The 27,868-nt window shown below is 41.6% G+C and overlaps 1 protein-coding gene across 1 annotated transcript in view; it reads right to left on the bottom strand.

Moving 5' to 3' along the window:
• The window catches only part of TARBP1 (TAR (HIV-1) RNA binding protein 1), an 88,669-nt gene that overhangs the window by 45,117 nt on the left and 15,684 nt on the right, over window positions 1-27,868 (bottom strand). The window contains exons 7-12 of the mRNA XM_059397300.1: window positions 27,377-27,512; window positions 26,460-26,556; window positions 25,240-25,329; window positions 19,951-20,092; window positions 14,842-14,941; window positions 13,487-13,659 (exon numbers count right to left, since the gene is read on the bottom strand). Of these exons, the coding sequence (XP_059253283.1) occupies window positions 13,487-13,659; window positions 14,842-14,941; window positions 19,951-20,092; window positions 25,240-25,329; window positions 26,460-26,556; window positions 27,377-27,512 (738 nt within the window). The remainder of the gene's footprint in view (window positions 1-13,486; window positions 13,660-14,841; window positions 14,942-19,950; window positions 20,093-25,239; window positions 25,330-26,459; window positions 26,557-27,376; window positions 27,513-27,868) is intronic.

Below are 27,868 nucleotides of genomic sequence, written 5' to 3'. Positions count from 1 at the left end.
ATCAAACCAGAATTTTATATCCAGTGAAAATACTCCTCAGGGGAAATAAAGGCATTCTCAGATGAAGGAAAACTAAGAAAATTCACTGTCAGCAAACCTGTTCCAAAAGAAATGGTAAAAGCTGCTCTTCAAATGTAAGGCATAGGTGTCCCAGGAAAGCAGGGCGTGTCCGGGATGAAAGAAAAGCAAAAGAAACTGCAAACATCTAGGCAAATACAATAGGCTCTTCTCTTGTGATTTTTTTTTTTTCACTGTATCAATATTTATTTTTTTTTTTAATTTTTTATTTTTTATAAACATATATTTTTATCCCCAGGGGTACAGGTCTGTGAATCACCAGGTTTACACACTTCACAGCACTCACCAAATCACATACCCTCCCCAATGTCCATAATCCCACCCCCTTCTCCCAAACCCCCTCCCCCCGGCAACCCTCAGTTTGTTTTGTGAGATTAAGAGTCACTTATGGTTTGTCTCCCTCCCAATCCCATCTTATTTCATTTATTCTTCTACCCACTTAATCCTCCATGTTGCATCACCACTTCCTCATATCAGGGAGATCATATGATAGTTGTCTTTCTCTGCTTGACTTATTTCGCTAAGCATGATACGCTCTAGTTCCATCCATGTTGTTGCAAATGGCAAGATTTCATTTCTTTTGATGGCTGCATAGTATTCCATTGTGTATATATACCACATCTTCTTGATCCATTCATCTGTTGATGGACATCTAGGTTCTTTCCATAGTTTGGCTATTGTGGACATTGCTGCTATAAACATTCGGGTGCATGTGTCCCTTTGGATCACTACATTTGTATCTTTAGGGTAAATACCCAATAGTGCAATTGCTGGGTCATAGGGCAGTTCTATTTTCAACATTTTGAGGAACCTCCATGCTGTTTTCCAGAGTGGCTGCACCAGCTTGCATTCCCACCAACAGTGTAGGAGGGTTCCCCTTTCTCCGCATCCTCGCCAGCATCTGTCATTTCCTGACTTGTTGATTTTAGCCATTCTGACTGGTGTGAGGTGATATCTCATTGTGGTTTTGATTTGTATTTCCCTGATGCCGAGTGATATGGAGCACTTTTTCATGTGTCTGTTGGCCATCTGGATGTCTTCTTTGCAGAAATGTCTGTTCATGTCCTCTGCCCATTTCTTGATTGGATTATTTGTTCTTTGGGTGTTGAGTTTGCTAAGTTCTTTATAGATTCTGGACACTAGTCCTTTATCTGATATGTCGTTTGCAAATATCTTCTCCCATTCTGTCAGTTGTCTTTTGATTTTGTTAACTGTTTCCTTTGCTGTGCAAAAGCTTTTGATCTTGATGAAATCCCAATAGTTCATTTTTGCCCTTGCTTCCCTTGCCTTTTGCGTTGTTCCTAGGAAGATGTTGCTGCGGCAGAGGTCGAAGAGGTTGCTGCCCGTGTTCTCCTCAAGGATTTTGATGGATTCCTTTCGTACATTGAGATCCTTCATCCATTTTGAGTCTATTTTTGTGTGTGGTGTAAGGAAATGGTCCAATTTCATTTTTCTGCATGTGGCTGTCCAATTTTCCCAGCACCCTTTATTGAAAAGGCTGTCTTTTTTCCATTGGACATTCTTTCCTGCTTTGTCGAAGATTAGTTGACCATAGATTTGAGGGTCTATTTCTGGGCTCTCTATTCTGTTCCATTGATCTATGTGTCTGTTTTTGTGCCAGTACCATGCTGTCTTGATGATGACAGCTTTGTAATAGAGCTTGAAGTCCGGAATTGTGATGCCACCAACGTTGGCTTTCTTTTTCAATATCCCTTTGGCTATTCGAGGTCTTTTCTGGTTCCATATAAATTTTAGAATTATTTGTTCCATTTCTTTGAAAAAGATGGATGGTACTTTGATAGGAATTGCATTAAATGTGTAGATTGCTTTAGGTAGCATAGACATTTTCACAATATTTATTCTTCCAATCCAGGAGCATGGAACATTTTTCCATTTCTTTGTGTCTTCCTCAATTTCTTTCATGAGTACTTTATAGTTTTCTGAGTATAGATTCTGTGTCTCTTTGGTTAGGTTTATTCCTAGGTATCTTATGGTTTTGGATGCAATTGTAAATGGGATTGACTCCTTAATATCTCTTTCTTCTGTCTTGCTGTTGGTGTAGAGAAATGCAACTGATTTCTGTGCATTGATTTTATATCCTGACACTTTACTGAATTCCTGTATAAGTTCTAGCAGTTTTGGAGTGGAGTCTTTTGGGTTTTCCACATATAGTATCATATCATCTGCGAAGAGTGATAATTTGACTTCTTCTTTGCCGATTTGGATGCCTTTAATTTCCTTTTGTTGTCTGATTGCTGACGCTAGGACCTCTAGTACGATGTTGAATAGCAGTGGTGATAATGGACATCCCTGCCGTGTTCCTGACCTTAGCGGAAAAGCTTTCAGTTTTTCTCCATTGAGAATGATATTTGCGGTGGGTTTTTCATAGATGGCTTTGATGATATTGAGGTATGTGCCCTCTATCCCTACACTTTGAAGAGTTTTGATCAGGAAGGGATGTTGTACTTTGTCAAATGCTTTTTCAGCATCTATTGAGAGTATCATATGGTTCTTGTTCTTACTTTTATTGATGTGTTGTATCACACTGACTGATTTGCGGATGTTGAACCAACCTTGCAGCCCTGGAATAAATCCCACTTGGTCGTGGTGAATAATCTTTTTAATGTACTGTTGAATCCTATTGGCTAGTATTTTGTTGAGTATTTTCGCATCTGTGTTCATCAAGGATATCGGTCTATAGCTCTCTTTTTTGGTGGGATCCTTGTCTGGTTTTGGGATCAAGGTGATGCTGGCCTCATAAAATGAGTTTGGAAGTTTTCCTTCCATTTCTATTTTTTGGAACAGTTTCAGGAGAATAGGAATTAGTTCTTCTTTAAATGTTTGGTAGAATTCCCCCGGGAAGCCGTCTGGCCCTGGGCTTTTGTTTGTTTGGAGATTTTTAATGACTGTTTCAATCTCCTTACTGGTTATGGGTCTGTTCAGGCTTTCTGTTTCTTCCTGGTTCAGTTGTGGTAGTTTATATGTTTCTAGGAATGCATCCATTTCTTCCAGATTGTCAAATTTATTGCCGTAGAGTTGCTCATAGTATGTTCTTATAATAGTTTGTATTTCTTTGGTGTTAGTTGTGATCTCTCCTCTTTCATTCATGATTTTATTTATTTGGGTCCTTTCTCTTTTCTTTTTGATAAGTCGGGCCAGGGGTTTATCAATTTTATTAATTCTTTCAAAGAACCAGCTCCTAGTTTCGTTGATTTGTTCTATTGTTTTTTTGGTTTCTATTTCATTGATTTCTGCTCTGATCTTTATGATTTCTCTTCTCCTGCTGGGCTTAGGGTTTCTTTCTTGTTCTTTCTCCAGCTCCTTTAGGTGTAGGGTTAGGTTGTGTACCTGAGACCTTTCTTGTTTCTTGAGAAAGGCTTGTAGCGCTATATATTTTCCTCTCAGGACTGCCTTTGTTGTGTCCCACAGATTTTGAACCGTTGTGTTTTCATTATCATTTGTTTCCATGATTTTTTTCAATTCTTCTTTAATTTCCCGGTTGACCCATTCATTCTTTAGAAGGATACTGTTTAGTCTCCATGTATTTGGGTTCTTTCCAAACTTCCTTTTGTGGTTGAGTTCTAGCTTTAGAGCATTGTGGTCTGAAAATATGCAGGGAATGATCCCAATCTTTTGATACCGGTTGAGTCCTGATTTAGGACCGAGGATGTGATCTATTCTGGAGAATGTTCCATGTGCACTAGAGAAGAATGTGTATTCTGTTGCTTTGGGATGAAATATTCTGAATATATCTGTGATGTCCATCTGGTCCAGTGTGTCATTTAAGGCCTTTATATCCTTGCTGATCTTTTGCTTGGATGACCTGTCCATTTCAGTGAGGGGAGTGTTAAAGTCCCCTACTATCATTGTATTATTGTTGATGTGTTTCTTTGATTTTGTTATTAATTGGTTTATATAGTTGGCTGCTCCCACATTGGGGGCATAGATATTTAAAATTGTTAAATCTTCTTGTTGGACAGACCCTTTGAGTATGATATAGTGTCCTTCCTCATCTCTTATTATAGTCTTTGGCTTAAAATCTAATTGATCTGATATAAGGATTGCCACTCCTGCTTTCTTCTGATGTCCATTAGCATGGTAAATTCTTTTCCACCCCCTCACTTTAAATCTGGAGGTGTCTTCGGGCTTAAAATGTGTTTCTTGGAGGCAACATATAGATGGGTTTTGTTTTTTTATCCATTCTGATACCCTGTGTCTTTTGACAGGGGCATTTAGCCCATTCACATTCAGGGTAACTATTGAGAGATATGAATTTAGTGCCATTGTATTGCCTGTAAGGTGACTGTTACTGTATATGGTCTCTGTTCCTTTCTGATCTACCACTTGTAGGCTCTCTCTTTGCTTAGAGGACCCCTTTCAAGATTTCCTGTAGAGCTGGTTTGGTATTTGCAAATTCTTTCAGTTGTTGTTTGTCCTGGAAGCTTTTAATCTCTCCTTCTATTTTCAATGATAGCCTAGCTGGATATAGTATTCTTGGCTGCATGTTTTTCTCGTTTAGTGCTCTGAAAATATCATGCCAGCTCTTTCTGGCCTGCCAGGTCTCTGTGGATAAGTCAGCTGCCAATCTAATATTTTTACCATTGTATGTTACAGACTTCTTTTCCCGGGCTGCTTTCAGGATTTTCTCTTTGTCATTGAGACTTGTAAATTTTACTATTAGGTGACGGGGTGTGGGCCTATTCTTATTGATTTTGAGGGGCATTCTCTGAACCTCCTGAATTTTGATGCTCGTTCCCTTTGCCATATTGGGGAAATTCTCCCCAATAATTCTCTCCAGTATACCTTCTGCTCCCCTCTCACTTTCTTCTTCTTCTGGAATCCCAATTATTCTAATGTTGTTTCGTCTTATGGTGTCACTTATCTCTCGAATTCTCCCCTCGTGGTCCAGTAGCTGTTTGTCCCTCTTTTGATCAGCTTCTTTATTCTCTGTCATTTGGTCTTCTATATCACTAATTCTTTCTTCTGCCTCATTTATCCTAGCAGTGAGAGCCTCCATTTTTGATTGCACCTCATTAATAGCTTTTTTGATTTCAACTTGGTTAGATTTTAGTTCTTTTATTTCTCCAGAAAGGGCTTTTATATCTCTCGAGAGGGTTTCTCTAATATCTTCCATGCCTTTTTCGAGCCCGGCTAGAACCTTGAGAATTGTCATTCTGAACTCTAGATCTGACATATTACCGATGTCTGTATTGATTAGGTCCCTAGCCTTCGGTACTGCCTCTTGTTCTTTTTTTTGTGTTGAATTTTTACGTCTTGTCATTTTGTCCAGATAAGAGTAAATGAAAGGGCAAGTAAAATACTAAAAGGGTGGCAACAACCCCAGGAAAATATGCTTTAACCAAATTAGAAGAGATCCAAAATCGTGAGTGGGGAGAAAGGGGATAAAAAGAGGTTCAAAAAGGAAGAGAGAAAAAAGAAAAAAAAAAAAAAAAAAAGAAAAGAAAAGAAAAGAATTTTAAAAAAAGAAAACACCTTTCAGAAAGTGGTTGATTTTCTGTTTCCAGAATTGCTGTTCTTCTTCTCTTCGATCTGCCGATGGATTTTCAGGTGTTTGCAATCTTTAGATAAGCTATCTAGCTGATCTCCGGCTAGCTGAAGCAGTCTCAGCTTGCTACTTCTCCGCCATCTTGACTCCTCCCTCTCTTGTGATTTTTAAAATCTCTTTGATGATAGTAAAACTTGTAACATTGCTAGTTTTCAACAAATGTAGATTTAAGACAACTGTAATACAGGGGGTAAAGGGTAAAGGAGTCCATACAGTGGTAAAGTTTCTACGTTCATTTCAAGAGGTAAAACATTAATTCCAAACAGATTGAAAAGTTAGGTGTGCATACTGTAGTCCCTAAGGCAATCACACATGCGCGCACCCACACACACACACACACACACACACAGTATTAGATATTTAGTAAAAAACACAATAGGTAAATTTAAATGGAATGCAGCTGGGGCTCCTGGGTGGCTCAGTGGGTTGGGCCTCTGCCTTTGGCTCAGATCAGGGTCCCAGGGTCAAGCCCCTCACCGGGCTCTCTGCTCAGCAGGGAGCCTGTTCCCCACCCCCCCATCTCCGCCCGCCTCTCTACTTGTGATCTCTGTCTCTGTCTCTCTCTCTCTCTGAAAAATAAATAAGTAAATAAATCTTTATTTGAAGAAAATGGGATACAAAATAATGTTGAAACTGCCCAAAACAAGCCAAGAGAGGGAAAGACAGAAATGAAAAACGGAATAAAAAAAAAAAAAAAAAAAAAAAAGACTGGAATCAAAACATATATGTAATTATATTAAATGCAAATAGTAAAAAATCATGACCCAGTTACATGCTATCAGAAATTTGCTTCAAATACAACAATCTAAATAGAATAAAAGTAAAAAGCTAGGAAATACTACTATGCAAACTCTAATCAAAACAAAGTGAGAGTAGTTATGTTACTACCAGACAAACCAGACTTCAGAATAGAAGAATAACCCGGAATAAAAAAGGATACTGCATAAAAAGGAAAGACAACAAGAAAACGCACTATCCTAAACACACAGGCACCTAACAATAGAACTGCAGGACAGGAAGCCAAATAATAAAAATAGAAAGAGAAAGAGATAAACCCAAACTCAAAGCTAGAGACTTCAACACTCCTCTCTTAGTAACAGAGTAAACAAAAGACAGCAAGGACATAAAACTGAAAAATACCATGAAAATCTTGGATCTGGTATTTATAGGACACTCCACCCAACCACAGAGTACAAGGTGTTTCCGAATACACATGGAACAGTATACACTTGATCATAAATAACTCTTAATGAAGTTTCAAAACCGGATACTCTACAAAGTATGCTGACTAGAGTTGAATGAAAAATAACAGAAAGATAAGGAAATCTCTAAACACACTTCTAAGCAATTCGAGAGTAAAAGCGAGTATCTCAAGAAAAGTTAGAAAATACTTTGAACTGAAATACAACATACCAAAAGTTTAGGATTAAATTAAAGCAAAACTTGAAAAAATGTATAGCACTACAGGTCATTTTCAAAAAGAAGATCTGAAATCAACAACCTAAACTTCCCCCTTAACTTCTTCCTTAGAAAGGCAAAATAAACCAAAAGCAAGCAGACAGAAGCAAACAAAGACAAAAATCAATGAAACTGAAAAAAAAAAAAATCAATGAAAACCAAAAGCTGGTGTTTTGAAAAGGTCAGTAAAATTCATAAACCACTAGCTGGTCTTAAGAGAGGCAGAGATAGAGAGGATACGAATTATCACAGACCCCCGACGCTGCACACATTAAAAGGAGAAGGGATTACCGTGGACAATTCTAGAAATCTAAATATTCCATCTATAAAGAAAGACCCCAAGGATTCTATTTAAAACAAACGAACAATAAACAAACAAAACAAAAAACCCCTCATAACAAGAGCTTCAGTGAGGTCAGAGGATACAAGGTCAACACACGAAAATCAATCACATTTCTGTATACTGGCCATACAGAACTGAAAACCAAAAATTTTTAAAAATGTATCACTTCCAGTGGTTTCCCCCAAAAGACATACTTGGGCACAAATCTAACAAAACCTGACAGGATCTATATGCTGAAAACTAAAAAGCTCTGATGAAAAAAATCAAAGACACCCTACATAAACTGAGAGACACATAATGTTCATGATCAATTGTTAAAATGTCTATACTGCCTAGCGCAATCTATACTTTCAATGCTATTCTGATCAAAATTCCACCGGTATTCTTCAAAGAGCTGGAGCAAATAATCCTAAAATTTGTATGGAATCAGAAGAGACCCCGAACTGCTAAGGAAATGTTGAAAAACAAAAATAAAACTAGGGGCATCACGTTACCTGATTTCAAGCTTTACTACAAAGCTGTGATCACCAAGACAGCATTGTACTGGCATAAAAACAGACACATAGACCAGTGGAACAGAGTAGAGAGCCCAGATATGAACTCTCAACTCTACGGGCAAATAATCTTCGACAAAACAGGAAAAAATACACAGTGGAACAGCAGGGGCTGTTCCCGTCCTCCTCGCTCTCACGGTGCTTCCTGTCAGCCGCCCCATCCAGAAGACTCCCCCAGGCCTGCAGTCACTGCCACCTCCCCTGACTGAGCAGCTCCTCATAACACACAGACTGTGCAGACAGCTTCAACCAGAAGCAGGTATATGTTTTTGCTTCCTACCCTCTGCCTCCCATAAGCAACCGTAGCAACCAGAATCCCGAAAGTGGTACCAGAATTGGTCAAAAGCTGTCTCCTCAGTCAAAACCACAACGAGATCCCGCCTTGCACCATCAGGATGGCCACGACCAACAGACGGACAAGCGAGTGAGCACGCGGAGGACCTGGACCCGCGCACTGACTGGACGCTGACTGGAACGTGGAAGCACACAGCCGCTAAGGAGACAGTATGGCGATTCTTCAAAACGCTAAACACAGAATTACCACAGGATCCAGCCACTCCACTTCTAGGTACACAACCAAAAGGAGAACTAAAGGCAGGGATGTGAGGAGCTATTTGTACATTCAATGTTCAAAAGCAGCCTTATTGGGGTGCCTGGGTGGCTCAGTGGGTTAAAGCCTCTGTCTTCGGCTCAGGTCATGATCCCAGGGTCATGATCCCCGCATCAGGCTCTCTGCTCAGTGGGGAGCCTGCTTCCTCCTCTCTCTTTGCCTGCCTCTCTGCCTCCTTGTGATCTGTGTCAAATGAGTAAAAAATAAATACTTAAAAAAAAAAAAAAAAAAGGCAGCCTTACTCACTCGGCCAAAAAGTGGAAGCAGCCCGAGTCCCCCACGGTGACTGCACAAACTTGCACGTACCATGGGCTATTCACCTCCAAAAGGAAGCCAAGTCTGACCACGCAGTGCGGATGAACCGTGAAGACATGACAGTTTGTGACGTAAGCCCAGTGTGAGGCGACAAACACACATGATCACACGGATCTGAGGTCCCTGGAACAGTCGATTCACAGCGACAGAAAGTTCAAAGCGGTTGCCAGAGGCTAGGGAAGCGGGGGATGAGGACCCAGCCAGCGCCCGGCAGGTACAGAGGCTCAGTCTGGCACGACAAGAAGTTCTGGGGACCGATGGCGGCGATGTGAATGTACAACGGGAACGGCACCAACTAGACACTGAGAAACGGGACAAGTGTCTATTTCAGGTTACGTGTATTTTGCCACAATTAAAAAGAATAAAAGCTACCTCGGGAAGGAAAGGCCAAGTGGACACGGTAAGGCCACCAGAGGAGCATTACCACAAACGTAAAAATAAGCAGCACACAGTTACCCCGAGGTTTGGAAAAAGGACAGCTAGCACAGCATTTCACGACAGCTCCTCGGCTCATGCGTCTCATGGATGCACCAAAAGGAGCATCTCAACCTGAGTCCGATCCGATTAGATTGACAGATCAGGCTGGAGGTGAACGGCCACAGGCCCGTTCTCACCCCGGCTCCCTGCGCACCCTCGGGCTCCCCCACAAGCCTGCAACAGCTCCGCAGTCTGCCCACTAATCGTCCTTCCCAGGCAAATGTGCTCCCCCGTCCCTTGGCTCCCTCTTTTGCTCAGAAAACACCAGTTAGGAAGGGACGGTCGCCGTGCCGGCCTCTGCTCACCCACCCACATGTGGCCCCCCTCAGCGCCCCATCGAAGTCCAGACCCTCCGCTGGTACCCCGGACCCCAAGCACTTTCGCCTCCTCTCAGCCACTGGAAGCAGACGTCCCCTCCTCATATCTTCAAAACTCCCCTCTACCGAATTTGTTTATATCAGCACAAAACACCGCTATTTTCTCCCCCAAAGGAAATAAAACTTCTCCCATTCCACAGCAGCAGTCCCCTGTCTCTGCTCCCCCACACACAATACCCCTTGAAAGACGTGCCCAGACTCCAAATCTCCTTGCCACCCCTGAGCTGCCCCCCACCATGCAAAACGTTCTGTCAAGGTGACCCCCCATTTCCATGTTGCCAAAACCACCCTCGGCTCACCAGTAGTGTCTGGTGCCGTTACCACTCCTTCCTTCTGGCTTCCAGACTAGCATATTCTCCTGGTTTTTCTCTTCTCATGCTGTAGTGAATTCCTCCCAAGTGTCCTCCACCAGTTCCTACCCAACCCCCTAGACACAGGTGCTCCCCACGCACCTGGACCTCTTCTCCGTCTACACTGGCCCCCTTGGTGTTCTCATCCAGAGTCGTGGCTTTAAATACCACTGCTAGGCTAGGACCCGCAAATCTGTATTTCCAACCCACGCTTCTCCCCGAGTTCCAGACTCAGAGGCCCAAACCAGCTCACCGGTTCTACCAGGACACCTAACGGTGCCCCGCACTTAATCTCCCGGAAGCTGAACTGCCTATCTTTACCCCAAAACCTTCTCTGACTCCAGTCTTTCTCGTCTCCATTAAAGGCAACTCCCACCTGTCCACCTTCTCCAAAAGCTGAGTGACCTCTGGGTTCTCTCTTGTCCTCAAAGCCCACATCCAAACCCATCAGCAAGTCTTGCTGGCCGAACGGTCCAAACACAAAGTCCTAGTAACATTCAGCGCACCCACAGCTAGTAGTCGTGCAGGCCTAGGAGCACGTCTCCGCAGCCCGGCCCCCGCCCGGCTGGTACTCTCTCAACACCAGGGCCCGGGGACTGTCCTCAACGTAACTCAGAGATCAGCAACCCCCAGCTCCAATGCCTAGTAAGAGCCGCACCTTAAACTGGCCCAGGGAGGGAGTCCTATGTAACTGACCCCGCTTCCCTCTCAAAGTTCAAGTCCCAGTATTCTTCCCTTGATGCCTCCTGACTCCTGCCCAGCAGCCAGCTCCCCCGAGGGCACTGCCTCACTAGCCGGGAGCTCTCCCGGGGGTGTGCGCAGGGCTCTGTCCCTCAGCAGTTACAGTCTTTGCTTGACGGGCTGTTCCCTTCATAGCGAAGTCTTCCTCCACCAGTCAGTGGACCTGTAACCCTCCACCTCCATCCCACCCAGCACGTCCTGCCCCTTCCCTACCTTGTTTTCCCCCAACACCTGTCCGACTACCATATACTGTACAGTCCCTGCTCAGCAACCCTCTGCCCACCACACGCCTGTCCTCCCTAGTACAGGCGATCTCGACAAGGACAGGGATCTCCTCTATCTTTCCACGCAGACACCCTAGTGCTCAACACAGTGCCTGACATACAGACCATCTGCACTTCTTCACTGAATGCATTCCCCAGCCTCAGCTTAAAAGCTCTCCACAGTCGCCCCCCATTAAGAAGGAAATAAGTTCAAACCTTGAGGATCAGCACAGTAACTGGTGCAGGCTAAGGGGAAGAGAAGGGGAAAAGGCTTCTGGACAGACAGTCCGCATACCCAGCCTCTTCCTCCCACAGCTCTTCTCCCCACGTGCCCACACGCCGTTCCAAGGTTAATAGGTTAAGGAAAAAAAGGAGGACAAATGGAAATGACAACAGTTGTACTCTCTCAGCACAACACAGGAAAGACCGAGGTTGAAGCTGCTGTGGGAACGGGGGATTTATTATGATCTCTCCATTTTTCTATATATTTAATGATTTCCATAATAAAATACCGAAAATTAAAAGAATTTCAAACACAACAAGGCAAAGTTGCCCTAAACAGCTGCATACTGCCGAACCTCAATGTATTTCTGACTTTACCTGGTACGTCTTCACTGACCTTGGAACTGGTAATTAATTCCCAGACAGCTTCCTCATTTATAACAGGGAAATAACTAGTTGCTATTTTCCTCTTCTCTCATCAAAGACATCTTTCAGGATGGAGAACTCTTACAGATAATTAAGCGTGACATGGTTTACCAGTCACACCGACACCAACGGCTGTCAAAATTCAACAGGTCTGCCCTTGGCTCTTATCTGGGGACATGAAAAGGCCTGCGTGAGGTGCTAGAGGAACTCTTGGGTTTTGCTGCTGCTAAGAATAACATGTGTACATACTTTGGAACTGAAAGATGGAAAAACAATTTTCATTACCTTATAAAACTGAATGCGCGCAGACCCTAGGAACCAACACACGTGCTGGACACCTGGGCCCAGAAGACATGCAGACAAGTGTTCGTGGCAGCACGCTCCGTCACAGTAATTAATGACAATCCCAAGTCCAGCACCAGGGAAAATGTGGTGTCTTCATGCAAAGGAAGATTATACAACAGGGAAAATAAGTCGAAGAAAGGACGTGCATGAATCTTAGAAACACGTGACAGTGAGAAAAGCAGAAATCCCACAGTGAAGTAAGTTTTCTACAGAGCTCAAGAGCAGGAAAACAAGACTCTACGTTGTTGAGGAATATCAACAGATAAAGCAAAACCATTATTTAAAGTGCACAGACATGAAAAAGACAAAAGTCAAAATAAGGAAGCAAAAGGAGGGAACTGAGGAGTAACAGGTAATTTGCTCTTAGGCTGCATAATATGTTCATGGGTATTTGATTATTTGGCATCATAACGTATGTATAACCATCACACACTGGTGTGTGTGTGTCAAATATCACAATTTTCCAAAGGGCACCAATGACCCAGTACTGCTCCTGAAAGCACTAACCCTAGTGAAAATAGTCAAAACATGTCAAATGAACCCATATTTGTGCCCTTAAGGAGATGAAAACCTTATGAAAAGTGACTGTTACATGTATAGCATTGGGTTCCATTGCCATTTTTAAAAATATCAGAATCTGGAAACTGGCTTGAACATTTCCTAAGCCTATATTAAAATCGAATCCCATCAGTGTTATCCTCAGGGTGAGCCTAATACTGATGCTTCCCTAGGGTTCTCAAACAGCAGCTTTCTAGAATTCCAAGTGGAAGCGGGGGGACGGGATTGGGAGTCAAGTCTCTTCACTGAAGAGTGTCTTTAGTGTCCATGGTTTCCCACTATTGTCGCACAAGAGTCTCGGTTTAAGGAGAGAACAAAGAGCTCAATGCTTCCACCACTCCACTTTCTGCAGGAAGTACATGCCACTTAAGAGGGGCTCAGAGACGAACGTATTCGAAAACAAGTCATTGGGAAATGACACCATCGTGTTTGAGCTTACGCTCTGCCACGTCTAGCAGGGTGGTCATTAGAAACGGATCCTGCTTAACCATACATGAAACAGGGAGCAGCTTCATGTCTGGAAATTAATGAGCGAGCATAAATGGAAAAAAAAAAAAGAAGAAGAAGAAGAAACAAACAAAAGGAAATAAAATCACAATCCACAACAGTAACCAGCACTAGTGCACACTAGATGCCAGTTCCGTGAGCCTGTACCGCGATCTCCCCAGCACCACCGGGGGACACCTGGTCAATGTTTGCAGAATGCGTGGGGGAATCCTTTGTTTTAAAAGGTCAGGAATTTCCTCATTCTAACCACCAACCATGCACCAAGCAAGACACCGACAGAAACTGCGTGTCCTCACCATCTCGGGCACCGGAACCTGTCAACATGCAAGTGTGCAGTAGCTTCAACAGCAACTGGAGGCATCTGTCCGCTCTCAGCACGGGCATGTAGGCATTGGTGCCCAACTTCAGAAGGGAGTCCAGGAGAGGGTCTAAGAATATCCTTAATACATTCTGTGTTCTCCTCTTTTCACTAGGTATTAAAAGACATGCCCAAATCAAGCATTGCAAAAGCATGAAGAAATTACTTTCCATCTCTAACTCGTGGAACTGGGGAGCTACTGGATGCGACTGGACAGACTCGGTAGCACAGACGCTGCGGACACCTGGTGCCTACTGGGACTGATCTGCCCTCCAGCTCTTCGCTGACCTCACAGTCTAGGCTTTCTCGGTAGATTCTCCGTGCGCTCGCGAAGGAAGCACAGGGAAGAACATATCACACTCGACTCCAGGCACAAGTAGGAAGGAAATCCGATACCCAATTTATTTGTAAATTAAAGTGCTGAGACCCTGATATCATAATTCAAAACAAAAAGAGAAACAAACCAAAACGTGTACTAGTCAAGGAAATGAGATGCTAATAAAAAATAAAAAGAAATTAAGGGTTTATAAAAAACCAACATAACCAACTTTCATACTAAAATTCTGTCTACAGAAGAGATTTGATATTAATCAAACCAACCACATATGCAAATAGACCAGTAAATGATGCTGCTTCTTGCAACAATTATACTCTGGTGAGAACTGATCTGTGCACATTCTTGAAATATGAATGAATTTTATCTTTATTACATTAAAAAAACTATACATTTTACAAATGGGTCAAATTCCTGAATTTCTTTACCTAATCTTATGCTAGAATCTTATAACCTATTCTTTTAATATTCTTTTATAAGGGGCACGGCGCCTGGGTGGCTCAGTGGGTTAAGCCTCTGCCTTCGACTCAGGTCATGATCTCAGGGTCCTGGGATGGAGCCCCACATCGGGCTCTCTGCTCAGCAAGGAGCCTGCTTCCCTTCCTCTCTCTCTCTCTGCCTGCCTCTCTGCCTACTTGTGATCTCTGTCTGTCAAATAAATAAATGAAATCTTTAAAAAATATATATATATTCTTTTATAAAACCAGTGATTAGTATATATAGTTTTTCTCTAACAGTTGAGCCTTCCTCAAAAGATTAACAAGTCCCTATTCTTACCAATTTATTATTAATTTTAGACATTTCTCTAGCCTACCACCACCAGTGCTCTGGTTTCTCCCTTTCATATACTGTGTCAATTCCACACCCATCATAGAAAAGTCTGAACAGGGACCATACATCTGATTAGGCTTTTTTTAAAAAAAAAAAAAAGATTTCTTTCCAAGTTTGGAAACACTTACCTGTACTGTGTCTTCATTCCTTCCACATCTATAGCCAGCAAGACCATCATAGCAACGAGCTTGGCTTCAAACCAGTCAGGCATAAAGCAGTCTTCTCCTGCTTAAATAACAAGAGTTGAGGTTTATAAGGCATTAACAAAATCCTTCAAAGATGATGTTTCAAGAAGGAAACAGCTACATGGGTATGCCTTATCAATATCAAATTAGAAGCATGGAGGTGTGCAGAAGCACGCTCCCGGGCATAGCTTACTGTTCCGATTGCTGCGGTAGTGAGCGGTATAAAATGGCACAACGGGGGGTGCGCACTAGGAGGCCATGCCCTCATCTGTCTGGGGAATAAGAGAAAGTCCCCTGAGGAAGGACAACTGGGCTGAGCACGAAGGCTGGCAAGGAGTACAGCAGGTGCAGGGCCGCAAGGCTTCCCCAAGGAAGGCAGAACACACCGAAGGTCCTCTAGAGAACGGGGCATGCCACATTCCAGGGGACAGAAGGATGCCCGTGCAGCAGGGCACGGGAGTGGGAGGGAGTGCCAGAGTCGAGGTGACACAGACACCCAGGGAAGAGACCAGGGGACTCAGCGGGCCATGCAGAGAATTCCTGTCTGACCCTGCAGGCTGGGGGAAGCCACTTCAGGTTAAAGTGAAGGCTCAGCGAAGAAAAGGAAACATCTGTAGATCAAATTAGTAGTTTAAAAAGACTTCTCCGGGTACAATGCAGAAGAGGGACTGTACAGGAAGTAAGAGGAGATTCGAGGTGAGGTATTAAGAGGCAAGTCTAGTTATTTCAGCTGAGAAAGGAAAATTGCCTAAAATGTAAGCAGCAGGAGGATGGAATGGGTATGGGCCCAAAGGCTCTGGAGCCTCGGACCTGTGTCTGAGCCCCAGTCCTGTGCTCCTTTGCTGTGGGACCCTGCGACAATAGTTTATCCTCTCAGGTCTGCACTGTAACTAACATAACACTATGCAGCAGCTACACTCAAAGAAATAAAACAGAACAAAAACCTCAAAAACAACAAAAAAAGAAAGTTTAGCTCATCTTCTGTGAAATAAAACTAATAAAACCTATAACTTGGGTTTATTATAAAAATTAAATTTGCTCAAAAGTTTCTAGAATAAGTTTTGGAAAACAGAACATGGTTAAAAGATAGAATGAGTATTTTACCATCTCTAAAAGCCAATTAAACAAAAATAAGCCATGAACGGATTTTTCATTCATGGTGTATTATTATAGCAAGATGACACTTCTCACCTCAATTCCCAAGAAAAATTTAGGCAAGAGATCTAGTTTTCCAGCTCAGTAGTTTAAATACTTGAACCATTTTCTTAAATATGCTAATATATTTTGGGGGTAATTTCATATATTTTAACATAAATTTAATGGAATACTACAGAAGACAAACCCAGTTAAAAAACACAACAAAAGGATGTTTTATATTATTTTTTAAATGCTATAAAAGCCACTTTGTTGCCATCAGTAAAAAAAATCTGCTCATATATTTTTTTTTAAATCCCAGTGTCGGTCTTATCCCGGAAAATGGAGTAGGCTAAATCTGTAAGCGTCGTAAAGACGAGTTATTGAAACTTGTTCTTGGAAACATTTTTCCTCACATTACCGCTTCCTACCACACACTTATACGATGTCCTTCATAGGCACAGACTAAGATGCTGTCATTCGCGGGCTGTCCTGCAAGCAGACACCCTGGACATCGCAGGAGCTGGGGGTGGGAGGCGCGTGCCACTCCGGTCGCGTTCCCACAGCATGGCAGCAGGGAGCCCCAGCCTCAAGTACAACGCGTGTGTGAATGACCAGCACACACAGCGGGTCCTCAACGCGGCTAACGCGACGGTTCTCACTTCCTTCAGCAAAGCACAGCAGCATTCTAGAAACACGGAGCCTGCTTGACATCCTAGGCTACTGCTCACCTTGGATACTGCAAGGGAAGGTTATTGATCTGAAGTGGAGTGGAGTTTTAATGGAATTTTAATGACTTCTGATGTCAAGGGATGCCACGGGTCCAGACCAGAACAACAGAGCACCTTGCTCCTCCAGTGTAAGCCACGCTCCGGCAGGTGCACCTGCCACAGGGCGCTCCCTGAGGACCTGGCCACCACATGAAGCAAGTCCATTTTACAGAGTGTGGCTCTCAAACCTGCGCCTGGTGCGGAATCCTCTGGAGGCTTCGCCAGTACAGAGGGTAAACGCCACCCGCCTCCCTGAGTCTGATTCAACAGGCCTGGCACAGAGTTGGAGAATTTGTTTTCCAAAGAGTATGCAGGTGATGCTTGTGTTGCTGGTCTGGAAACCATACTCTGCAAACCACTGAGGGAGAATTCCCCATTTCACTCACTGAAGCTAGAGAAGTGGAGGCAACAATGGTTTTAAAAGAGACAAAAGAATCATTGGCTATGACTGATCACCTGAATGAATTTTAGCCCCAAATCATGGTCAAATCTTGCTACCATGAAGTTCAAACACTGAGAGTAATTCTGGAAAATGCAAACTAGTCTGTGATGTTAGAGAACATACAGGGCTTGTCTGGGGTGTGGAGGAAAGGTGAAGTGGAGGGAAGGATTAGAAAAGTCATGAGAACACTTTTGAGCCTGACAGGATAGGCGCGTTACGTCACCATGCTGGTGGGTTTCGACAGACGTAGGTCCAAACCCATCACACGTTCAGCTTAAACATGTACAGTGTGATGCAAGTCAATCACACCTCAACGCTGTTTTTAAAACGTGTTGTACAACTGCAACATACTATTTCCGGGCTAGTCTGTATCTCTTAAAAAAAAAATGTAACCAAGAAATCTAAAGATTTTATTTATTCATTTGACACACAGAGAGAGATCACAAATAGGCAGAGAGAGAGGAGGAAGCAGGCCCCCTGCTGAACAGAGAGCCTGATGAGGGGCTTAATCCCAGGACCCTGAGATCATGACCTGAGCCAAAGGCAGAGGCTTTAACCCACTGCACCACCCAGGCACCCTCTTGGTTACATTTTAAGTAGGCATATCATTTAACTACAAATGTCCTTTCCATGGGACCGCTTGATTTAAGTATACATTTCTTCAAATGTATTTCCCTTTCTGGTTAATCTTAGCACGTCCAAGGTCTGACCAGCCTTCAGGGCTACTTCCAAACTGTGTTTCACTTTCCGTGATTCAGAAAGCCTGCCCCGAAAGGTCTTCGGCATCTGTTTGTTCACAGGTGATGCTGGTTGTGTTGTGGGTTTTGCTGCTATTCATTTGTTCTGTTGTCTTTGGTACCAGGTGTCCAACAGGTTGTGTGTATGCACGTTTATGTGTGTGTATGTGCCCCATATCCCCCTTTCCACCTACCATTCCTTCTTGGGCTCCATGCAACAGACAGAGGACAGATACATAAATACACAGACAGACGCCTCCCTACTTTCAGCTCCCTGGATGCAAGTTCATGGAAGCCTTGTGGGACACTCCTTCCCACTTTTCACCTTCATTTCTACCCAGCGGTCAGATGTCACTCATTGGGTGACCTCCCTCTACTTCTGCTGGTCTACCCATGTCAAGCAGGCACTGCTTACAGAGGTTCCCCAGCCTGGTGCTTATTACATCTTTTGAGGCATTGTGCTAAGATTATCTGCTTACCCATCAACCTCCTTGCTAGATGACGCTCTCTCTGAGGGCAGGGGATACAGTTTTTATCTCTGTGACTCCGTGCCCAGCTCTTAGAAAATACTCGATATATGTCTGCGGAATCGACAGTGCAAAATCTATCTGCACCAACTATGCCAAAACCCAGAGAAAAAGCTACTTTAGATGTAGAAGCTGACTGAAAATAGTGTTTTGGCCACTAAGTCCCTATATAAAAACAAAACTGAATAGTACTTTTATGTTCAGAAACTCAAGCTGAATTTTGTTTGCTTTGGAACTTATTAACTTGCTCTGAAAACTGCCCCAGTAATTGGTAATTAAACTTTATAAAGGCACTCGGCCAAGGGCATTAAAAGTCAAACAAAAATATTAAAACACACACAAACACCTCTTTTGCACCGAAAATCAAGTTTTAATTTTTTAAAAAATTTAGAATAGCCTATTAAACCATGTATTTTAAGCCCTAGAAATATTACAGAAAAATTCTAAAAATATTGTTTCATATGATTTTGAATATTTACTCAGCTCTGATGCTGATATACTCTAAATTACAAAACAAGTTCTGAAGACATTTTAGGGACTTTATGTTTAGTCTAGCAGGGATGAAAATTTATTTACTTTTATAGGCCTAACAAAAGAATCCTCCCAAGTAACAGCACAGAGAATTCATTACAGGGGAATAAAACAAGAAAGAGAAATGTTCTAAGAAAGAAAAACAGATAAACTCATGTATTTCAGAAGAATAATTATCTGATCATTTAAAGCCTATTCTAGGATCAGGTTAGAGAAATCAGTACATGAAAATGACTCGGTCTGAGACAAAGCTGGGAAATTTAAGACATGTTAAATTCAAAGATGCAAATTATCAACTAAAGGCTTTAATGAAGAAGCAGCATTAGAAATGTAAAAAGAACCCTAATTAATGAATCTGCTAATAGTTCTTCCCTCAGTGCAGTCTTACCCATTTCCCTAAAGAAGCTGGAAAATGGATCTTGACTGAGTATCTGGTAAAAAGAAAAAAACAAAACCATCCTTTCAAATGTAATTTTTCTCTAAAACTACTTTTCACATGAGTTTATACTACATGTGATGTTCTGAAAACAAACACACAAAAGATGCAGTGATTTATCTACAAATACTTCCACTTACAGAGGCTTTAAGAACACATCCACGGTATCTAGCCCGTGAAGATTCAATAATCATAGAATCAGTTTGTCTCTGTCCAATTCCTATTCTGGCAACTTACTGGTTTCTTAAAACATACAGAAGTAGTTTAACATCTCAAGTCCTAGACCAGATAAAGTACAAGGTAGGAAACGTGTTTTTACATTCCGTTTCTTTACATTATTTGGCCGAAAGTACGAGTTTGGGATCAGTAAGTCGGCACATGTTTGGTTAAGCTTATATCTGGATTGGAAAAACTAGTTAAAAGTCCTTTGGAAGTAATTTGGTGATGTGAATCATATAAATGACTTCAGACTTACTTTCCCCAGCAGGTGACGTAATATACTCTTGAACTAGGTTCTTCACGTAAGCATTTAAAGATGGTGTCTCTGGAAGTCCAGTGGGATTACAGGCTGAGGCTCGCCCAAAACAGCTTTCATTAACACGCAGCCAATCACAGAGCTAGGAAAGAAAAGAGTCATTACTTTATTTTAAGAACCTAACTGAGCAAAGGGTTTCTGATTTCCCTAAGCCAAGTTTCTTTCCTCCATGATAAACTGAATTTAAATATGTGAACACAACAGGGGCGCCTGCTGGGCTCAGTCACATAAGCATCTGACTTCAGCTCAGGTCATGGTCTCAAGGTCCTGGGGTAGAGTCCCTGGTCAGGCTTCCCGCTCAGTGAGGAGTGTGCTTTTCCCTCTGTCCCTCCCCCTGCTCATGCCCCGCCCCCTCAAATAAATAAAATCTTTAAAAAAAAAAAAAAAGCTCAACACAACAAAGTAATAGAACATTTAGTCATGACAATTCTACAGAAAGTGCAGACAGAAAAAATAATGTGTATCCGTATATATACGTGTGTGCGTATCTATACATGAATATATAAACTTCATTTAAAGGGAAGAATTTTTAAAATACCTAATATATAGTGCACATTTTGGTAAGATTTTCTAAAGAACATCTCTGTGAAAAATGACACATTATGTAAACCAAATTACAACTGTAAATTAAAATAAAATTGAAATTTATTCCTGCTTCCTGTACTAAAACAAGGTATGTTTGCTTTTGTATTAGTTATAATTAAAGTTTCTACCCTCCTCACAAGTGTACTTTCTATCACATGTGCATTTTTTAAAAACATATTAACTTAAAAGAGGAATACTAGTCCTTCTTCGTTCTTTTTTTAGAAGATTTGCAAATCTAAAAGTCACAGAATTCATCTTTGATCACAATTGTGAATTTTGTTTTGAAATCGAATTATGTTCACAGTTTTCTTTTCTTTTTTTTTTTTTTTTTAAAGATTTTGTTTATTTATTTGACATAGATCACAAGTAGGCAGAGAGGCAGGCAGAGAGAGATGGAGAAGCAGGTTCCCTGCTGAGCAGAGAGCCCGATGCGGGACTTGATCCCAGCACCCTGAGATCATGACCTGAGCCGAAGGCAGAGGCTTTAACCCACTGAGCCACCCAGGCGCCCCCTCAGTTTTCTTTTTATAGCATATCTCTTACTTTACAAATTCAACATATGAATTTAAATATGAAGCAAATAACTATGAAGTAAGTCTTTCTAAAAAGTAAGAATTTTTTTAAAAAGTATCCCTTGCATTGGGGTTCACCAAAATTACATTCAAGGAGACAATAATGCATCACTTGACCAGAGACAAACCTGACGAACAAACGAATCCGTTAAGACTAAAACTGACATCCCATCACTGCCAACGAACGAGTAGTTCAGTAACAGTAAAGAAACTGCTCCGCGTTGGTCTTTACCGAGTTGTAAAATCTAACAGTGAGGTCAGCCAGGAGACTGACAGAATAGACCTTTTCGACAGAATAGACCTTTTCTTTGTTGTTTCTGTCAAACTGGCCACACTACATTTCTTAACTATTGCTATGAAACGCATGAGGTTTTACAAATCCTGCATTTCTCACAAGCACCGTCCTATTATACCAAAACTGACAAGTAAACTCAAATTCATACTTGCTGCTTCTATCAAATCTGTCCCAGGATTCAGAATGTTTTCTCTCCAAAGAGTTTTCATGTCAGAATTATGGTTTAAAATGGCATTTACCTCGCAGCCTCTGGGAGACAGGTTCCCTTGATTTCCCATTAAAATGCAAATCTCAAAAGTTTATTTGCATTCTGCCAAGACAATGAGAAGATGCCACAGACTGGGGGGAACTATTTGTAAAAGACACATATCTGGAAAAGGATTGGTCTCCTAAATATACAAAAAACTCTTAAAACTTAACATTAAGAAAACATTCAATCTGATTTTTAAAAATGGGCAAAAGATAAAAACAGACACCTCACCAAAGAACATATACAAAGAGAAAACAGCATATGAAAAGATGCTCAATGTCACAGGTCCCTAAGAATTGCAAATTAAAACAAGCTACCACTACACACCTCACAGGATGGCTAAAGTCCACACCACGGACAGCACCAAAAGCTGACAAGGACATGGGGCAACAGGAACACTCCTTCAGTGCTGTGGGAATGCAAAATGGTCCTCCTACTTTGGAAGACAATTTGGTAGCTCCTTAAAAAACTGAAAATTTTCTTAATATCTAATCCAGGAACTGTGCCCCTTAGTATTTATTCAAATGAGTTGAAAGTTTATGTCCATACAAGAATCCACATGTGCATGTTTATAGCAGCCTTATTCATAATTGATAGAATTTAAAAACAACCAAGATGTCCTTCAGGAAGTAAATGAAGAAACAGTGGTGCATCAGAAAACAGGATGTTATTCAAGGATAAAAAGACATGAGCTATCAGGCCATGAAAAGCCATGGGAGAACCTTAAATGTGGAAGAACCTTAAATGTATATTTCTTAGTGAAAGAAGTTAATCCAAAAACGCTTCATAGTGTAAGATTCCAACTATACCACATCCTGGAAAAGGCAAAACCATGGACACAGAGAAAACATCAGGGGTTGCCAAGGGTTGGGGGGCGGGTGTGGCATGTGAGAAGAGACTGACAAAATGGTGGAACACAGGGGATTTTTAGGGCAGTGAAACTAACCAGTGTGATATTATAATGGTGAGTACATGTTATTATATGTTTGTCAAAGTCCATCGAATATACAACAAAAAGAGCGAACTCGAATGTAAACTATGGACATTACTTATCATGTATCAATATCGGCTCATCAATCATTAGTACAAAATTTTAGTAACAGAGGCGGTGAGGAGGTGTGTGGGAACTCTCTGTACTTCCTGTTCAATTTTTCTGTGAACCTAAAACTGCTCTGAAAAATAAAGTCTGTTAATTTAAAAACCTACTTAGGTGGAGCTAGATGAAATTGCCATTTCCTTGGGTTAAAAGGGACTGAATATCAGTGATCTTACATGATTCAACATATAGAGATTTACACAATAATGAGAACACTACTACATTGCAAGTTAGACTCTATAGCCAAGTCCACACTAGGGGATATATATATTTGCTTCTATTTTTAAACCAAAGAATTAAAGTTTGGGTTCAGCTATGAACCACTAGACATAAACTTCCTGAAGACGGCAACCATGTTTATCTCACTGACCTTCTATTCCCAAAACTCAGCTCAGAGACTGTGGTGTATAAGGCGTCCAATAAATAGTTTTCAAACGAGGAAGACAAAAAGAGATAAGCAAACATACCAAGAGAAAGTTAAAAAGAAGGAAAAAGATGAAGACAAGTTACTGAATTAGAGAAGAGAGAAAATCAGAGCAAATTAGGAAATCTAAGTGGGCTGCCTGCTGACCAACAAGAAGACAACATCTGGCTGGTCGAGGGGGCAAGACCGTAATGGCAGAGCGTGCTTACACTTGGTGGGGACCAACCATCGTCTGAAACATCGCCACATGCACTTTCTCAATGATACCTCACAGCTTGTGCCACACACCAGATTAACCACAATTTGCAAACTAGACCTATCAATGCAATGACAGACCTCATCTGAATACTTAAAGCCAAATATATGAACAAAATGCAAAGAACAAACACATATACTGAACATCTGGAGCAAGTTAAACACCAAATATTTGAAACTGAGAAATGATCGTTAACATTTGTAGGTGTGATAAGAGCCTATTTAGGCCCTTTCAAAGTCTTTATCTTTTAGCAGCACGTATTTCCAGATGAAATGTTAAGATCTGAGACAAATGTCCAACAAAAGGAACTGATTAAATAAATTCTAAAATGTTTCATCGACTGAATTTTTAAATATTACATAGTGGAGAGTTAGCAACACGTTAAAATGTTCAAACGTATGTGAAAATGAAAAATAAAATTCCGAACAGTATAACTAATGGTTGCTTTGTTTAGAAAATCATACATGTTAATCTATCACTTTAAATGTAAGCCTATATAGTGAGAAAGCAAGACTGAGAATATGTATACCGAAAAACTTAATAATTAAGCCAAAAAAATCTGGATCTAGTTTGATTGTAGATATCACAGGTGATTTTTATTTTCTTTATATGATTCTCTATTTTTCAGACTCCACCTAATTGACACATTATGATTAAGAAATTAAAATTCTCATTTTTAAAGACCCCGATTTTCTTTGTCTTCATTCCCTCCATTACCCTACTACTCTATGCCCTTATGATTTCCCACCTGAATTATCTTAATACGGTTCAAGCTGATTTCTCGTTTCCCTCTGTGCATCCAAACAGACTTGCCTTCTGGGTTTTTTTACTTTGTTTTGTTTTTTTAAAGATTTTATTTATTTATTTGACAGACAGCGATCACAGGCAGGCAGAAAGGCAGGCAGAGAGAGAGAGAGAGGGAAGCAGGCTCCCCACTGAGCAGAAAGCCCGATTCGGGGCTCGATCCCAGGACCAGGCAGAGGCCCTGACCCACTGAGCCACACAGCGGCCCCGGACTTGCCTTCGAAAAGAAATAATCACATCTATGCCCTCTGTGATCTCTTAAGCAGTGGAGAAATAGAATTCTTTTTTTAAAAGCTCCCTGTCCTCAAAAACCACAGAACCTGCAATGGACACAGACTGGGATCCAACCAGCTCTGCGAGGGGTAAGAGCCAACAGAAATAGCGTGACCAGAGCTCCAGAGGGAAGGACACAGACCCCTGATGACCCCACATGACCCCACACAGAAGAGCAGCCCTGTGAGGCCAGGGGCCTGCAGAGCCATCGCAGGGTTACCACTCTCCAGAAGAGGAAGGACGTGTAGGATTTCATGATGGGTTTGATGAAGGAAGTTGGGAAGAATCAGCAATTACCAAAATGTCAGACTCAGGCAACTGGGTGATAAAGTGCCATGGACAGACAGAAAAAAAAAACAGCAAGAGGAGGTCCGTGTCGTTGCTTTTGAGTCTAATGTCTTCCTCACTTCTGATCTATCTCATCCAGAATTGCAATCTGCCCACGAGCGCTTCCTTTCTCTTCTAAGTCTGTCTCTATCCCAAACACTGTCCAGTCTCCCTGTAAGAGTCTCAGCAGCATGATTACTTAGGTTCACTCAAAGCAAATATACAATATTTAAAAACCTCTGTTGGTAGGTAACAAAGGTTATATTTTACATAAGTGACTAGTGAGTTCAGTTAGAAAACAACTTTTTATGACTTTTCAAAGACATTATTATTATTTTCCATCTCACCTCTGTCCACAATGAGGTTCCTCGTCCTAAGGACTCTTCTTGTCTCAGAGACATGAGAAAAGTTGAAACATCTGAAAGGGTCACCTTCTCCTATAAGGGAGGAAGAGAGGGACGGTGTCAGGGCAGTTTAAAAAATGACTCCTTTAAAAATTTTTAATAAAATGAAATCACTGTGAAAGCAAGTTAACATACCACTTAAAGTAGAATATTATTAGTTAAATCAAAAGAAAGCTTTTTTTAAAAAAATTTGACTTTAGAAAAGATATTGACTACAAGCAATCAATATGTTAGTATATAAAGTGAAAGATTATTTTCTAAGTCTATCTTCCTTATGATCAAGATTACTGTCTTAGGGGCGCCTGGGTGGCTCAGTGGGTTGGAGCCACTGCCTTTGGCTCAGTTCGTGATCCCCAAGTTCTGGGATTGAGCCCCGAGTTCAGTTCTCTGCTCAGCAGGGAGCCTGCTTCCTCCTCTCTCTCTGCCTGCCTCTCTGACTACTTGTGATCTCTCTGTCAAATAGATAAATGAAATCTTATTAAAAAAAAAAAAAAGATTACTGTCTTAGAGAGAAGATGGTCAGAGTCTAAAAGCAAAAACAAAACACATTCGATAAGAAGTTACTTAAGTCGAAAAGTGAAGCTTACTTTCAAAGCCATGAAAACAACCCCCAGCCTTCTGAAAACCACAGAAGTCTTTTCATTCCCTTAAGGCTGTACATCTTGACTTAAGATACCTTGCTCTAGGCCAGGTGTCAGCAAAACCACTCAGCTCTTTTGTAAATAAAGTTTTAACTTATTTTAGCCACTTTATTTATAAACTGTCCATGGCAGCTTTTAAGTAATTATAACAAATACCACGAACTTAAAAAGGACTTTTCTGGCCCTTCACAGAAGTTTGCTGACCCCTATTCCCAGCAATAGTAGCAAAGGGGCTCTGTAAAAAACAAAAGATACTACAGACTTCTTGAAGATCAATTTTTGGGAAGATGTGCAGAAAAAGTATAGAGGAAATCAGGCAAAAGCTTCCATGGGTCCTGTCCCAGGGGAGTCACTCACCCAAGACAGGTTTAATTCCGCCAGCAATAAGCTGTCCCTACGTGTGAACTGTTGTCTACCAGGGAAGTTGGTTACAGACCCACGGCTCCATTGACACGTTTTTGCACACTTATTCACGGAGAAAGACTCATAAACTGAAGTATCCTGAGTAAAAGACCAACTTACCACATCTACTAAATTCATGGCTGTCTGAAGAAGATAGCACTGCGCGGCCCCTCTCAGCAGGATCTGGTGGGTGATCATTGTGCACTGCAGAACGTCCCTGACGTCAGAAAACAGAAACGTGCATTTCCATGTTCCCAAAGACAGTTCTGGTAACCTGTAAATACTGACAAGCTCATCTAGAGTTTCTACAACTCCGAATGTAGAGAGTCACTGTCAGTACACTTTCAAAGCTATTATTTCCTTAAGGTCTCTCTGGTAGAGCTTGATTTTAATATGAAATACATCTCTTCCAAAAAACTGTAAATAAAGATACTATTAAAATAAGAGTTTTAGGGCGCCTGGGTGGCTCAGTGGGTTAAGCCGCTGCCTTCGGCTCAGGTCATGATCTCAGGGTCCTGGGATCGAGTCCCACATCGGGCTCTCTGCTCAGCAGGGAGCCTGCTTCCCTTCCTCTCTCTCTGCCTGCCTCTCTGCCTGCTTGTGATCTCTCTCTCTGTCAAATAAATAAATAAATCTTTAAAAAAAAAAAAAAAATAAGAGTTTTACATTTTTTGAAAATCTTTGCAATCATTATTACTGATTGATATTTTCATCTCTAGTTTTCTGCATATTAATGTAATGTAAGAAAACCTTATTGGCCGGGTCTTAAAATTATCAAAATCCAATAGCATGTATTGTGGCACATATTTAAATTAGTAATTCATAAAACAAAATAAGTCCAACCGTGTAAGTTAACTTTTTACTTCTCAATACCAAATTACGAGCTCAAAAGAGCAAGCTCACATCCCAATGCCAATATTAACTAAAACGACTCGCTATAGGCTAACGCAGAGGGGAAAACAAAATTTACTGACGGAAAGTTACTGCAGACGACCCTATGTGAACATACGAATGTGTGTGAACACAGAGTAGATTACCTGAGAGCAAGAAGCCCTTCTATACCCAGGGCTTTACATCTTGGGACATTTGCCAAAGCCTTAGACAGAAACAAAATGGGAATGGCACACCAATGTCTGCTTGTCATCTTCTGAATAAACTTTAGTAGGAAACTACCTGAAAGAGAAGGTTTTAAAATGTCACTCTCGCCAAGAATCTCATGGAAAGCTGCTGGGCACCGTCAGCAGGTATGAAATGCAAATCAAAAACCATGCGTGGAACCTAAGAAACAGCGCAGAGGATCGTCGGGGAAGGGAGGGAAATCGGAAAGGGAAGAAATCAGAGAGGGAGACAAACCAGGAGAAACTCTGGGCTCCGGGAAACAAACTGGGTTGCTGGAGGGGAGGTGGGTGGAGGAATGGGGTAACCGGGTGATGGGCATTAAGAAGGGCAGGTGTGGCGATGAGTGCTGGGTGTCACATACTACTAATGAATCACTGAACACTACACCAAAAACTAATGAGGCGAACTCA

Source organism: Mustela nigripes, chromosome 4 (genome assembly GCF_022355385.1).
Source record: "Mustela nigripes isolate SB6536 chromosome 4, MUSNIG.SB6536, whole genome shotgun sequence".
NCBI classification, from domain to species: Eukaryota; Metazoa; Chordata; class Mammalia; order Carnivora; family Mustelidae; genus Mustela; species Mustela nigripes.
Note: the sequence above shows the minus strand (reverse complement) of the source record. Positions and strands in the feature narration are given on the sequence as shown.